Below are 15268 nucleotides of genomic sequence, written 5' to 3'. Positions count from 1 at the left end.
TGCCGGGTACCGAAGGGTACAGGTTGGAACAGGAAGAATCTGGAAATGAAATGGAATGACAATGGAAAATACAATACAGAGGCTGTAGATCAAACGCAAATCAATTTTTTGTCCCCTTTAAAGTTACTCAGTGGGGGATGAGAGATTAAAATCGCCGTATACCCTCTGACTTTTGGACTCACTCTCGGATGATAAGCAGTCTTCTCTTCTCACGAGAACAAACTGGATGCCTCCGGGATGAAGGGGGTGAGGGAAGGGGAAGGGCACCGGGTAGGGACAGAAGGCCTCCCTGTGACGGCACCGGCCCTACTCTCGGGGCCCTGCAGGTGTTTGCAGCTGCCTCTCGGAGGAGCTTCCCGGGCTCCTGGGGTGGCGGGAATGCCTCTCCTTCAGGGCCACGTCGCCTCAGCTGGTGCTTCTCCCATCACCAAGAGGGTCCCTCTGTCTGTTCTCCTCATTCTCTCTACCATCTCCAGTGCCTCCTCTCCCGAGGGCAAACGTCTGGTCCATCGCAAATTCTCACCCAGTCCCTGGCTGCTACCGGCCAACTGTAGTCATTTCCCAAATGCAGAAATGCCACCTTTCCTGTCTTCCCTTCCCCCTCTCTCCACCTGTCATAGGTCATTCCTTTAAGGCCATGAGTAAGGAATTGCCCATGCGAGTCTCAGTTGGCGCTAGTGGTAGATAATCTGCCTGCCAATGCAGGAGACATAAGAGACACAGGTTCAATCCCTGGGTCGGGAAGATCCCCTGGAGGAGGAATTGGCAACCCACTCCAGTATTCCTGCCTGGGAAATTCCATGGGCAGAGACGAGCCTGGTGGGCTAGAGTCCACGGGGTCGCAGAGTCAGACGTGACTGAGTGACCGAGCACACCACATGTGAGTCCTCAGCCCCAAAGAATACAAACCCAGCTGTGCAAGGGCCCTCTCTGGAGACCTTCTCTCCAAGCTTGAGAAGAGAAGAAGGCAGCACCCATGCCCACTTCCCCATGAGAGAGGCAAGACGGAGATACACATGTAGCAGCAGCTCTGTCCAAATCCTCTAACTAATCTTTCTCCCCACTCTCCACTCTCTTGACCCTTTAAAACCTCAGCAAGGCCCCCTTCTGCTGGAATCTCCTCTCTCATCTGGCAAACGAGGACTATGCATCCTTTGAACTTCAGCTCTGGCCCCTGTCACACCCCACAAACATTTCTTTCTCCCCCAAGGTGGAAGCAGCCCCCTAACCTGTGCTCACACTGCTCCCCATGCCAATTCCTGGAGAGCCCCACATGCCTACTAGACCATACGGCCCTGAGGACAAGGACCACGTTTCATTCATTTCTGTGTCCTCAGAGCCTTGCTCCATGCCTGGCATACAACAGGAAATCATTAAATGCTTCAATGAGGAAAGAGTCAGATGCTGTGCTCAGAGGACTGGGGAAGTACAGGCTGGGAGACCTGTCTCAGGGTAAGTTGAACCTCTGATTACAATGCCCATAATTCTCCACTTTTTGTATTGCAGGCACCTTTCTGGTCACTGTAGTGGTGAGGGACGCCTTCTCAAACTTGAGTTTGGAAATTGGAAGCATCACTGTCACAGGTAAGAATTTTCTGAAAAGGGGTATAAAATTTGTGCATAGGGGCATCCACACTGGCTCAGGATCTAGAAAGGGGCCGCTCAAAAAGAGATATTAAGAATTCTCTGGTTACTCTAAACAGGCAATAATGTAAGCAGTATAATATCCAACCATTGATACAGAATGGTATCAATCAGGTCTAAAACATCCAGACTTGTATTACTTACAATCCTTTTGGCTTCAAGTAATAGAAAGCCACATCTAAGTGGCTTTAAGTTCAAGTCACATTATCTCCTGTAATTGGTTAGGAGGTAAGCAGTTCCAGGGATGCTTCAATGGCTCAATATCACCAGCAAGGACCCAGACTCCATCTGTCATTCTGCTCTGTCATCCTCAGAGCATTTGTTTGATCCTTCGGCTTGTGCCTCATGTGATCAAGATGGCTGCTGCAGTTCCAGACATCACATGTCAACCCAGCATTATCCAGCAGCAGCAGAAACCCATTTACCCATAGTCATCTCTTTTTAAAATAATTTTATTTACTTATTTACGGTTGTGCCGAGTCTTCGTTGCTGCATAGGCCTTCTCTAGTTGCAGTGAGCAGGACTACTCTCTAGTTGGGCTGAGTGGGCATCTCACCGCGGTGGGTGGCATCACTTGTGGATCATGGGCTCTAGGAGGCACACGCTTCGGTAGTGGCAGCTCCCAGGCTGCAGAGCATGGGCTTAATAATTGTTGTGGTGCTCAGGCTTAGTTGCTTTGTGGAATGTGGGATTTTCCTGGCCCAGGGATCAAACCCATATCTCTTGCATTGGCAGGCAGATTCATTACTACTGAGCCACCAGGGAAGCCTCCCTCTTCTTTTTATTTGGCGGGGGGCACTTTTCCACTAGTCCCTAGCAACCTTCCCTTTAAATACCATTGGCCAAGGTAGGGTCATATGCCCAACTGCAAGGGATGCTGGGAAGCCAGCATTTTTAGGCCCTGTGGGAGAAGATGGATTCTGTCAGCCAAGAGGAGGGCTGTTGGTAGGCAGCCAAGAGTAGATGTCACTGTCTGAAAGTTTGCCTTGAACATGTTTGCCAAAACTTTTCAGTAGCAAGAGGCAGAAAAGCAATTCAGACTGGCTCAAGTCAAAAGGAAATTTTATCAATTCTCAGAAAAGTCCAGGGTTTAGGCACAGCAGGATCCAGTCACTCAATGTCTTCAGAAATCTGCCTCTCTCCATCTCTTTCCATCTCTTGATTCTATGTTGGCTGCAGTCTGATTCCCTCTTCCTAAGAAGGAATCAGAGAGCCTTCCTAAGGCCCCAGGCTTCAGTCCTTAACCCCGAGGAGAAAAAGCATCTCTTTGTTGACATTTCCACCACAAGTCCTGACGCTGCCTCTCACTTGTCCCAGCTTGGTTCATGGTCCCTCCTAGACCTGCTGCTGAGGCCAGGGGGAAGTGGTACTCAGGGCATACCAGGGTCACACGTCCATCCCGGAACCTAATGTAGGATCAGATCCACCCATAGGACTGAGAGTGCGGAGGGATGCTCCCCCAGGGAAAAAACATCACCTGTAAGCGCTGTTATCAAAAGAAGGTGGCAAGGACACCTGGAGGGGAGGGAAAATATGAGATGTCCATTCTGCCGTCCACAGCCCTCCTAGGAGTTTCCACACATGCCATTTAAGGCCCAGAGAGGTTAAGTGACTTTGCAGAAGTCACTCGGTTGATTCATGGCAGGACCAGGGTAGCAGCTATCTCTCTAAATTTCTTTATTCAGGGACCATCTTCCTTCTTAAGGTTAAGCAAGTTCTCTGGGTCTAGCATTTTAGCTTTGCTTTGTATAATTTTACAGACCTTCAAACTTATCATTGTGAGAATGAGAATTTACTGAGAGGGAATTTTTTTAAAGATCAGTAATACTTTGATATTAAAATATCCAAGCCACCAGGGCCTAGTGAATCATATGGAATGACCAACTCCAAGCGCTCACCTTAATCACTACACTTTAATTAGGCAGTAATCACACTCACATTTCAGTTATCTTCAGAGCATATCACCTGAGAGTACCTGCTCCATTTTTAAAAAACTTGACACGCTAATGTTCTTTATGGATGAACAGATGACAAAGCAATTATATATAGCACAGCACTCAGTCCTCTTGGAGCTTTGAAAAATAAGGGTTGCCTTCAGCCTTCTTTACAGATGTGTATGCTCAGTCGCTCAGCTGTGTCTGGCTCTTTGCAGCCCTATGGGCTGTAGTCCACCAGGCTCTCTGTCCATGGCTTTCCAGGCAAGAACACTGGAGCAGGTTGCCATTTCCTACTCTAGGGAATCTTCCCAACCCAGGGATCAAACCTGCATCTCTTGCGTCTCCTGCATTGGCAGGTGGGTTCTTTACCACTAGTGCCACCTGGGAAGCCCACTCTTTATGGATGAAGCATCTAATACTCAGTAACTAACCTGTCCAGGTTCACACAGCTGGTAAGAGGCCAATGAAAGGATCCAGATACACACCATGGTGTGCTGAGTCCAACTCCTACCAGACTGCCAGAGCAGCTTGTACCCATCTCTCCCCATCCGGCATTCAGTGAGGTCAACTTGGCATCTTGAGCTCTGCCCTTATGGGATCATTTGCACCACAGAAATAATCCACAAGCACTACAAATCAGAGCTCCCACCCTCACCCTTCAAGTGCTAGGTAAACATTAATAGAAAACAGTTGCATGTCTGACCTAAATATTGAGTTCTACCTGCACTGGCAGCTGTCTACCTCTTTCTTACCTACAAAAGCAGTGTCTCTGGGCGGGTGGCAAACATGACGGTTTTGCTTCTGACCTGTTTCCTATGACCCGAATGTTTGCTATGTGTCCCTAGATTATTTCCAGAGACAGGCAGATGCTCTGACTCTGCCCTTTGGTGATCTTGTAAACACCACCAATGTTTGACACCCATCCCCACTGTGTTCACAGCTCCTTCCAGTCTCCAAGAACCACCCAGAACAAAGGTCCAGAGAAAGAATGTGAGTATTTAAAAAAAAAAAAACACTTAACCTTACAAGAAAAAAGGTGTCTAAGTACTCTGTTTTATTGGGGTTTGGGCCTTTTGGGTGCTAACAGCACAGCACTAGCAATTAATGAGGCTTCTTCTGTTTAAAAAGAAGCCCAGAAGAACTGAAATCAAATGAAGCATGCTCTCTAACCACAACAGCACTATGCAATAAGTCAATAATAAGTCATCTAGGATATGTAGATAACTATCAGACATGTTGGAAATTAAACAGCATACTTCTTTAAAAAAAATCAATGGATCAAAGAAAAAAATCAGAAGGATATTTTTAAACATTTCTAAGTGATAATGATAACACAGCCTATCCAAATATACGGGGCGCAGCTAAGGCAATGCTCAGAGGGAGATTCATGGCTTTTAACGCTTATTTTAGAAAACAGGCCCAGGTTCTTTAGTGTTTATAGCAAGACCAAGTCTTTGATTCCTTGCTGTTGACTTTTTCTTGCATTCATTTCTTCAACAACAAGATTTCCTGTGCCTCTACAATGTTCAATGTTCAGATATTAGGGGCTGGGGATACATTGGTGAATAAACATACGTGTGGTCCCTGCCTTCATGAAGCTTAGTGGGTTGAGACTAACAAATTAGCAAAGAATTAATAATTGTGATGTGTCTAACTAGAATCAATAGGGTGCGGTGACAGCAACTTACAGACAGTGTAAGTGTACTGTTAAATGCGACCAGACAAGACCTCTGAAGAAGTGACATTTAAGTGGGGACCTGAAGGTAGGATAGTCAGCCACCCTGATAGGAAGAACAAGAGCTGTCTGGGTGCATAGATGAGAAGGCTCTGAGGCTGTGTCAGGGGAGGAGGAGGATGGAGGAGATTACTGAGATGGGCAGAGGCCAAATCACATGGGGTCTTGGGTGCGAGGGTGTTTGGGTTTTATTCTCGGCCCATGGAGACCCCTGGGGGTTGAGCTCTGTTGCAGCCTCCTGATATTCCCAGGCCAAGCCCTCTGGGCCTGAGCTTTCAACAGGTCCAACCAGAATTGATCCTGGAGCATACTGCACTCCTGACCACTCCTTTCCTAGAATCCATGTGCTCTCTGTCACCGCCCAGCTCACCCTCCCTCCTCCTCCCAGAAGGCTCCAGGGTCCTGTCCTCTGGGAAGCTTACCCCAACACCAGCTGTCTGCTGTGTAGAGCTGACAGCTCTGCAGCCTCTCTGCTCTAGACACAAGAGGACGCACATCACTATTATTCTCACTTGATATGCAGCAACCCCAGGAGTCAGACACGATCAGAACCTCCAGGGAAACAGACTCTTAGCCTACTGCCTCCCTCATCTACGTTCTCGTGATCCCATGAGCGCCCTCTACTGCAGCAGTTAGCACTCTGCGTTTTAATCCTTGGTCTTCTGGTCTGTCCGTCAGAGGAGACGTAAGGGCAGGGGCTGGGTCTCTCTCTGTTCCTGTATCTCTAGGCATCGAGCACAGGGCCTGGCCCATAGCTGCCACTGCCAGCACAGCTGAATGTATGATGAACCCTTAGCCGTCAGTCCACACCAGGCCAGTGACTTACCTGGTGATCCATCCTACTCCACGCCTTACATTGTAGCCATCTCTTGCACAGACTGCTCTGGGGCGGAAGGTGGGGTGCCAGCTGTGGAGGGTATCTGACTGGCCAGCTGCTTCTTCTGCAGAGAGACAAAGGGAACGTGGAGCTGTACGTGGAACCTGGTCAGTACTTGGATCCTTTCACCACAGTGACCCTGGGCTGGCCGGATAGGGATAAGGACTTACGCTTCCAGTGGGCATGTGGTAGGTGGTCTTAGAGCTCTGAAACATCTTATCTCATCACAAAGCAATGGACAGCGGTCAGCTTTTGCTGTTCTTAAACTTCACACCAGGATTATTCATGCTTGACACTTTGTGTGCCTTGTATGTGCCAGAGACGGTGAATTCCATGGAAATGGGAGGTGTGGGGAGAAGTGGCCTTGAAGGCAGACAACCAGAAGAGGCACTATCTATAGAGAATTTAGGAACAATAATTAGACCCTAAAAGTCAGTCTGCTTTTTTATTATTGCCACAAATAATGTCAGTGGTAAAACTCTCCTCTCCTCTTGAACTCATCCCTCTTTTAACCTCCACGCTTTTGGTATGCCACAGTTTAGAAAGAGGAAATGATGAGGCCTTTTCTGACAAAACTTTTTTGTCAACCACTAGCACCTATTTTGGAGAAGGCAATGGCACCCCACTCTAGTCCTCTTGCCTGGAAAATCCCACAGACGGAGGAGCCTGGTAGGCTGCAGTGCATGGGGTTCCTGAGTTGGACATGACTGAACAACTTCACTTTCACTTTTCACTTCCATGCATTGGAGAAGGAAATGGCAACCCACTCCAGTGTTCTTGCCTGGAGAATCCCAGGGACGGGGGAGCCTGGTGGGCTACTGTCTATGGGGTTGCACAGAGTTGGACACGACTGAAGCGACTTAGCAGCAGCAGCAGCACCTATTTTTAAGAAGTGGTTGTTCTCCTTTTAAAAGGAATAGCTAGCTAAGTGTATGTGCTCAGTTGTATCCGACTCTTTGTGACCCCATGGACTGTAGTTCACCATGCTCCTCTGTCCATGGAATTTCCCAAGTAAGAATATGGAGTAGACTGCCATTTCCTACTCCAGGGGAATCTTTCCAATTCAGGGATCAAACCCGTGCCTCTTGCACCTCCTGCATTAGCGGGCAGATTCTTAGATATATTCTCCCTATGGACACACTCCTTTAGAAATAAAATGAATGCCATTCATACTGTACATATTGCTTTTGTTAACCATTTTTTTCATCGAACAATATACCCTATATATTTTTAAGTCAATATATTCTTCTGCACCTTGATTTTCATAACTGCATAATAGACTGTCAAGTTGCTATATGGGCATTTACTCACCAGTGCCCTCTTTTTGGACACTGAGTTTCTTTTGAATTATTTGCCCTTAAAAACAACACTATAATGAACATCCTTGCAATGTTCAATTTTTATTTGCATCTGTGATTACTTTCATCAACAAGTTCCAAAGTCATGTAATACTTGAAATCTTTTGATATGAATTGGCAAGTTTCACAACACCCTTCAGCATGTTAGTTCTTATTATCTGAATTAATAGAGGATACAACAAGTATACACTTTAGGTGACTGAGCTGATGACCCGACCCCCAAGCATGTCCTGTGAATGACTACACACTGAGGGTGGTTGGGGTAGTGGATAAACATTGATCAACAGAGTTGAAGGGCAAAGATTTACTGAGCTGATATAAAGCAGGAGATGATCTGCAGCCTCCCAGATGGAGATTCATCCTCCCAGGTCCCCAGTGTACCCCCAGAGACAGACAGCTGTGGACAATCCCTTACATCAAGAACAAGAAGACGCCTTGAATGTTCTCCAGGCGAGGCTGTTTATCCGCTCAGCGCCTCTCCAGCTATAGGCTGTCCTGCTCACCAGTGCCAGTCACTGATGCGAAACAAGCCAACAAACCCTGCAGGTCTGCTTAGAGTTTGGGTGAAGCAAGGGTCATTTTCCTAAAAGCATCCTTCTGCAGCAGCATTCCTACAACCTGAAAGTGAACAGAAAAAACCCCCAAAAATCTCTATTTGGAGCCAATTTTCTTATCAATGACCCATTTCTTCTAAAAACCCAAACCAGAAGGTAGCCACGTGTGTTAAGTTCAAGGTTCCTGGTGGATCGCAGTGTTGACCCACCTCTCTCTCTCTCAGGCCGCTGCTGGGCCCAGTGGAGTGACTGTGTTGAGAGGCAGCTGCTCCGCATAGACCAGAGGGAGCTGGTGGTTCCACCGTCCTGCCTGCCGCCCTCGGACTCTGCTGTTACCCTGCGCCTGACAGTCTGGAGAGGCCTGGAGCTGGAGAACCTGGGGGAGCAGTGCCTCTATGTGTCCGCCCCCTTGGAACTCAGGCCGCGAATCAGGTGGGGGTGTTGAGAACAAACTCCTGCAGGGTTGCCGTCCGGCCAGGGTGTTCTGACAGTCAACTCTGGCTACACTGAATAAGGGGCAGGGTTCACACTGGTGGGGAAAACCAGGCCCTGTCTCCGTTCTCTCTGGAATCACTCAGTGGTCAGTGATGAATTACACAAATGAATGGAAGGAGAGAGTGTTACCTCCATGACAGCTTCCCTGACCCAAAGGCTGCCTCAGCAGAGATGCAAAGACGGAAGAGGAATGAACTTGGCCAGGAAAAGGGGGCTTGAGAGAGAACAGAACAGCAAAGGGAGGGAGCATAGAACAATCTAGAAGTGAAAGAGGCTGGTATGGCTGGAGCACAGAGGAAGAGCAGGCAGGGGCTAGCTCGGCAGGGCCTTGAGGGTTGTGTGAGATGCATGACTTTGGACTCTATCCTAAGAGTTCTGGAAAGCCACCAAGATGTTTAAGCAGGCTGGGAATGTGAACATGTTTTGCTTCCAAACACTGGTAGCTGGGTAGAGAAGCAGCTGGAGTGGGTGAGAGAGGACTCAGGGAGACTGCTTAAGCTCATGCAGGAATCAAGAGGAGAGTTCAAGGTAGCAATGACTGCCAGCTGGGTCCCTGAAGGAAGAAGATGGCTCACTCGAACTGGGCACTGATGGGAGCTGGATAAGGGTTGATTTACAGATGTGGGCAGGGATAAGAGGACCAACCATGGATGACCATGGAGGCTGCAAGAGGAAGCCACTGTCCCTCTTAGGACTTCAGGGGAAAGAGGCGGGGATGGCATTCCTGTGAACCCCCCGGGGAGCTGCAGCTGCGGGAGAGGTGCCCCTGGAAGGAGCTGGGGCCTCAGCCAGAGGAGCACGGCCTCTGTCAACTACAGGCCATTTGGTGAGGAGCAGGGAGAGTGGTGAACAACTATCCCAATGCTCCCATCGGCTAGGCCCAGACAGAAGACAGAGGGAGTTGGAACCTGGTGATGCAGTCTATGGAGCTCAGTCCTGGGTACACAGAGCCACAGAGTTGACGGCGAGCGGGCTGCAGGGGCAAAGGGAGAATGTCCGGCCCACTAGTTCTGGGGTAGACGAGAAGTCAGAAGTAGGGAGATTATTCAGCTACTATGAAGCTCATATGGAAAGGATCGGGAATGGGCTAGACACAGCAGGAGTCAAACTGACCTCTCATTGACTCAAGAGGGGGAACATGACAACAAGAGAAGGCCTAAGACTCAGGTCAGGATGTGTGGGCCCATGTTCCATCCCCTAGCCAGGATGAATCACATAACCTCTCTGAGCTCGGTTTGCTCATCTGTGATATGGGAATGCTGATAGGGTTATGGTCAGCACTGAAAGCCAATAAAAGTAGGACATGGCAGGTATGCTGCCAAATCATAGCGTTCACTGGAGTCGGAGCTCCAATACATTGGCCACCTGATGTGAAGAGCCGACTCGCTGGAAAAGACCCTGATGCTGGGGAAAACTGAAGGCAAAAGGTAAGAGGGGGCAGAGGATGAGATGGTTGGATGGTATTACCGATGGACATGAATCTGAGCAAATTCCAGGACATACTGAAGGATGGGGGAGCCTGGTGTGCTGCAGTCCATGGGGTCGCAAACAGTCAGACATGACTTAGCAACTGAACAACAATTGATCATTATTAGAACTATAAAGAATCATGGAGATTGATAGCTCTCATCCCCTCACCTTGCAAGTGAGGAAACTGAGGCTCAGACAGGTTAAGTGACTTGTGCGAGGTAGGCTTTCATAAGTGGCAGGGATGAGATTGGAGCCTGGGGTCCTGTCAGCCTCCTGCACTTTTCATCCTGTTATCCTGTGCAGTGAATGGAATGGGGATTCAGGCAGACACAAACTGCTCCACCTCCATGACCACAGGTATGTCCCAGTTTGGGTTGGGGAAGGGGCTGCTTTTATTCTGCTTTTACTTGAAAAAAGGCTGTTTCCTCCTTCTCAAATAACTTGAGAAGAACTGGACCAAGCAAGATGGCTCCTCAGACTAAGGATCTTCCCGGCTCCATTCTCTGTCTCCTTTTCAGCTGTGAGGAGAACTGCGGGCCAGTGGACGCCAGCAGGGACGTTATGCTGAAGGTCACCATGGGGGACAGGTCTGCAGCAGCCATGTTCAGCTGGTATTTGGATGACACCCCACTGGCGAAGGTGAGGATACTGGCAGCCTCACAAAAACAGAAATGTCTTCCCACTTTGACTGACCAGACCTGTGTCACGCTCCCAGGACTGAGCTGGGGGTGGGTCAGTCCACTCAGCCCGTGGAATAGGAGTCAGGGGCTGGGGGCACTGGCCTGCAGAGATGCAGGGGAGCAAAACCAACAATAAACATCGCAGCGGATGCCACGGGGGCCCCAGCCATCCCTCTTACCAGGCTGATCCAGGCCTCCTGCAGTGCTATGGGGAGGCTGCTGGCCCATACCCGTGGGGGTCTAACAGCTAGCCCCCCAGCGTTTGAGTGCCACAATTTCTGTGGTGCAGCTTATGCTCCAGAGCTCCCCATGACACCAGGCTGAATGAAGCTGGGTGCCTCCTAAAACCGCTTCTTTGCCTCGTTTCCTTTTCTCCCCACCTCAGCTGCCCTCTTGGTTTTCCCTGGGAGCCTTCCCTTGTAAATGCCCTGCACATGAACCCTCGTCTCAGGCTCTGCTTCCAGGGAACCTGACTGAGGACAGATACCCCGACATGCTGGGGATGAGCATTTGGGCTGACCTCAGGGAGAGCCGGTGCTGCTGTCCATCCGTCAGAGACAAATCCGAAAGGCCTCCCCAGCTCAGAAGCCACTGCCCGGGGGGCCTGGTGGCCTGGCTGCAGCCTCAGGGGTACTGGGCTGTGCTCTCTTTCAGGCCGAGCCTCTCCCTGAGGCCTGCAGACTCCCAGGATTCTGGCCGCGTTCTTCAGTCCTCCTTCAGAGCAACACCTCCACTCTGCTGCTCAACGGCTCCTTCCTGAGGATCCGCGACCAGGCCGCCCGGATCAGGGTCACAGGTGGGCAGGCTCCTCCAGTCTCTCGTCACAGACCCCACCTCTGGCAGAGAGTGAACTGAGAGGAAGCCAGGGGTGCTGAGACAGGGCCAGCACACACAGGCTCTGGTGTGAATCCCACCACCACCACCTTCTAGCTGGGAGACCTTAGGCCAGAGATTTGGGCCTGTTTCCTCACATGCAAGCAGGGCAATTGAAAGGTCTGCCTCTGAACTGTACGGCGCAGGCTGAGAGACACGACACGGGTGGTGAAAGCAGACCGTCCCGGGGTGCAGCCTGCGTCCTGCCAGGCGATTCAGCGCTTCTCACTGAAAACAAGTGCCGGACAGCAGAATGTAGGCTCTCAGAAAGATGAATAACGGGGTAACTATTCCTTTTCAGATGAACTCCTTTGATTCAGTATTTCTCAAAGTGGCTCACAGGCCACTCGCCCAGTATAACCTGGTACTATTTTAAATTACACATTCTGGGGTTCACCCCAAACCTTCTGAATTAAGTCTGGGCCAGGGAATTCATTTTAATTGATTAAAATTCTGTATGTACAACTCTTCCAGGCATGCACTGTTTTTGAAAATTAGGTGATTATAACAGGTGGTTTGGGGTGTCGGTGCAGGTTAGCTGGGGCTCTTCATGGTGCTGTGGGAGCCCTTGGTTTGGGGTAGGATCTTCCTCCTTCTAGGTCCTGATTGTGGCCCTTCCAAGCTTGGTGTCTTGGGAGAAAATTCTTATTTTCCAATATTCTTCCTCCTCACTAAAGCCCTGTGAGGAAGCTATTATTAGCTCCACTTTACAGATGAGGAACTGAGTCTCAAAAAGGTCAGAGCCAAGGTCACATGGAGAGTAAATGGCAGGACTAGGATTCTGTCTCTGTCCAGTTTTGCTGAGTGAGACCCTGGAATGCCCTGCCTGAGGTGTGAAGGGTAGGGGCGTAGTACTTAAGATATGCAGATTTCTGAGCCTTACCCCCGAATCTCCAGAGAGAGGCTCTGGAGCAAGGCCTGGGAATCTGCATGTTAAACAAGTTCCCAGGAGCTCATGAGCCATGGTGGAGTCTGTGTGGCACACACAGCCCCTAAGCACATCTTTTGTCTTCACCCCCTAGCAGTGACCGGGTGTGCCTACGGGGAGGACACCTATGTGGTCAGCTCCCTGCCTCCCCTGGAGGTGCCCACCTGCACCATTGCCCCAGAGGAGGGGACCATCCTGACGAGCTTCGCCATCTTCTGCAGTGTCTCCACTGCCCTGGGCCCCCTGGAGTACTGCTTCTGCTTGGAGTCAGGTACCGGCTCAGGACTGCACTCACCCCTCACTCTTGGGCTCATTCCTCTCCAAGAGCAGGCACCCCTCTCTCTCTGAGAGCTGCAAAAAATGTGTTCTGTGGGTGAGAGAGGTTTGCAGGATGACCCATAACCCCCACCCCAGGCCCATTGACCCAGCATGGCCCATCACTATCTCCTCTGCAACTATAGAGGCCAAAATGACCTCTGTCCTGGCATGAGGGACACGGGGAGGATGAAATGGAGGAGGGTGTGCAGAAGTATGACTACCAGGACACCATTCCTTAGTACACTCTGGGAGGAGCCCTGACTCCTGGAGCTCTTCAGGACTAACACGGCCCAGCTCACAGAATCATCAGTGATGTTGGAGAGCCATTTTGGAGAGGCAACAGGGAGTGGGTGATGTCACAGAGCATGCCAGGAGGAGAACCGCTTGCAAAAGTCCACAGGAGGAGATGCCCTGGCCAGCGCCCTGTCGCTGTAGCCCCCACCCAGGACTGCTGCGGGGCATCCTCAGGGGAGACAGGAAAGCCACCCAAGGTGCCTCTGCTTACCTGGAATGGGGGTGGCTGGTCCTTGGTAGGCTTATCTGAGTCCTTGTCTCTTCCCAATGAACTTCAGCATTTTATGACCCTCACAAGAGCTCTTGAAAATGTTCTAGTCAGACTGGGACCATCATCCAAACCGAGGCTCCAGGAGTGTTGCTGGAGGGCTCCCCAGTATCTAGCATTAAACACCACAATGATGTAAACTGGACACCTTGACAAGGTGAAGGTGGAGGGGAGCTATCGTCAGATCATGGGGTGTCCTTCAAATAGATGCGGAATGCATGTCTGTGACTGGGTCTGAGCCTACAGGGAAACAATTCAAGGATGGTAAGTATATTTCATTTCAAATCTTTGTCTCCCTAAATGAAGACACCAGGCCAGCTGCTCCAGTTCTGACTGGTTATTCTGTTATAGTTCCTCCTTCTGCCTGACACAGGTGAGCAGGGGCAAGGAAGCATGACCAACATAAAAATGAATTGGCAATCGCAGTTCAATAACTTTGTGATTGTTTGCACACTACAATGAAGAGATTCCAATGACAGGCGAGTCCCCTTTAAGGACACAAGGATATTCATTCATTCATTCATTTTTACAACAAACATATTGAATTTCAGGCTCTGTTCTAGGTCCTGTATATATAGTAATGAACAAAATAGAGAAAGTCTCTGACCTCACTGTATTTATAATCAGTGGTGGAGACAGCTGGTAAACAAAGACAGAGGATGGGAAGCACTGTTTTAGACAGAGCAGCCTGGGAAGACCTTTATACAGGAAGTAATATCTGAGGGAGTCTGGATAGGCTTTGAACCAGTTGTTAAGATCGTCTTCCTTTCCTTCTGCTCCTCTTTCTCCTTATTTTTGTAATTTGGTTTACCACTTTGAATTTTTCTAAAAAATCTATCGAGGGGGATTGTTTTTCTGAAAATCTTCATGAATTCTAGTAAGGCTATTCCAAAGTCATAGCAGCAGGTGATTTCCTAGGGAGGACAATCAGTCAGTTCAGTAGCTCAGTCGTGTCCGACTCTTTGCGACCCCATGGACTGCAGCACTCCAGGCTTCCCTGTCCATCACCAACTCCCAGAGCTTGCTCAAACTCACATCCATTGAGTCAGTGACACCATCCAACCATCTCATCCTCTGTCGTCCCTTTCTCTTCCTGCCTTCAATCTTTCCCAGCATCAGGGTCTTTTCCAATGAGTCAGTTCTTCACGTCAGGTGGCCAAAGTACTGGAGATTCAGCTTCAACATCAGTCCTTCCAATGAATATTTAGGACTGACTTCCTTTAGGATGGACTGGTTGGATCTCCTTGCTGTCCAAGGGACTCTCAAGAGTCTTCTCCAACACCACAGATCAAAAGCATCAATTCTTTGACACGCAGCTTTCTTTATAGTCCACCTCTAACATCCACACATGACTACAGAAAATATAGCCTTGACTAGACAGACCTTTGTTGGCCAAGTAAAGTCTCTGCTTTTTAATATGCTGTCTAGGTTTTCCTAGCTTTTCTTCCAAGGAGCAAGCGTCTTTTAATTTCATGGGTGTGGTCACCATCTGCAGTAATTTTGAAGCCCAAGAAAATAACATCTGTCACTGTTTCCATTGTTTCCCATCTATTTGCCATGAAGTGATGGGACCAGATGCCATGATCTTCATTTTTTGAATGTTGAGCTTTAAGCCATCTTTTTCACTCTCCTCTTTCACCTTCATCAAGAGGCTCTTTAGTTCCTCTTCACTTTCTGCCATAAGGGTGGTGTCATCTGCATATCTGAGGTTATTGATATTTCTCCTGGCAATCTTGATTCCAGCTTGTGCTTCATCCAGCCTGGCATTTCGCATGATGTACTCTGTATATAAGTTAAGTAAGCCAGGTGACAATATCCAAAGTCATAGCAGCAGGTG

General features: G+C 49.2%; 1 protein-coding gene and 1 long non-coding RNA gene across 8 annotated transcripts in view; one reads left to right on the top strand and one right to left on the bottom strand.

Annotated features, from left to right (window-relative positions):
* LOC101121034 (polycystin-1-like protein 2) overlaps positions 1-15268 on the top strand; it is a 102150-nt gene that overhangs the window by 27083 nt on the left and 59799 nt on the right. Inside the window, exons 8-14 of the mRNA XM_004015493.6 lie at positions 1507-1584; positions 4522-4571; positions 6264-6381; positions 8330-8537; positions 10589-10709; positions 11405-11546; positions 12646-12822. Coding sequence (XP_004015542.3) covers positions 1507-1584; positions 4522-4571; positions 6264-6381; positions 8330-8537; positions 10589-10709; positions 11405-11546; positions 12646-12822 — 894 coding nt within the window. The remainder of the gene's footprint in view (positions 1-1506; positions 1585-4521; positions 4572-6263; positions 6382-8329; positions 8538-10588; positions 10710-11404; positions 11547-12645; positions 12823-15268) is intronic.
* The window catches only part of LOC106990575 (uncharacterized), an 88971-nt gene that overhangs the window by 13993 nt on the left and 59710 nt on the right, over positions 1-15268 (bottom strand). For 3 of the 7 annotated variants that reach the window (XR_009596266.1, XR_009596268.1, XR_006056057.2), the window contains 5 exons: positions 13375-13671; positions 11271-12902; positions 7967-8169; positions 6364-6587; positions 6143-6257 (listed from right to left, as the gene is read on the bottom strand). This is a non-coding gene — a long non-coding RNA (uncharacterized LOC106990575). The remainder of the gene's footprint in view (positions 1-6142; positions 6258-6363; positions 6588-7966; positions 8170-11270; positions 12903-13374; positions 13672-15268) is intronic. The other 4 variants (XR_009596265.1, XR_003591436.3, XR_009596264.1 and 1 more) reach the window with 3 other exon arrangements.

Source organism: Ovis aries, chromosome 14, assembly GCF_016772045.2.
Source record: "Ovis aries strain OAR_USU_Benz2616 breed Rambouillet chromosome 14, ARS-UI_Ramb_v3.0, whole genome shotgun sequence".
Taxonomy (NCBI): Eukaryota; Metazoa; Chordata; class Mammalia; order Artiodactyla; family Bovidae; genus Ovis; species Ovis aries.
The sequence above is the reverse complement of the archived record's forward strand: the minus strand, read 5'-3'. Positions and strand labels throughout refer to the sequence as shown.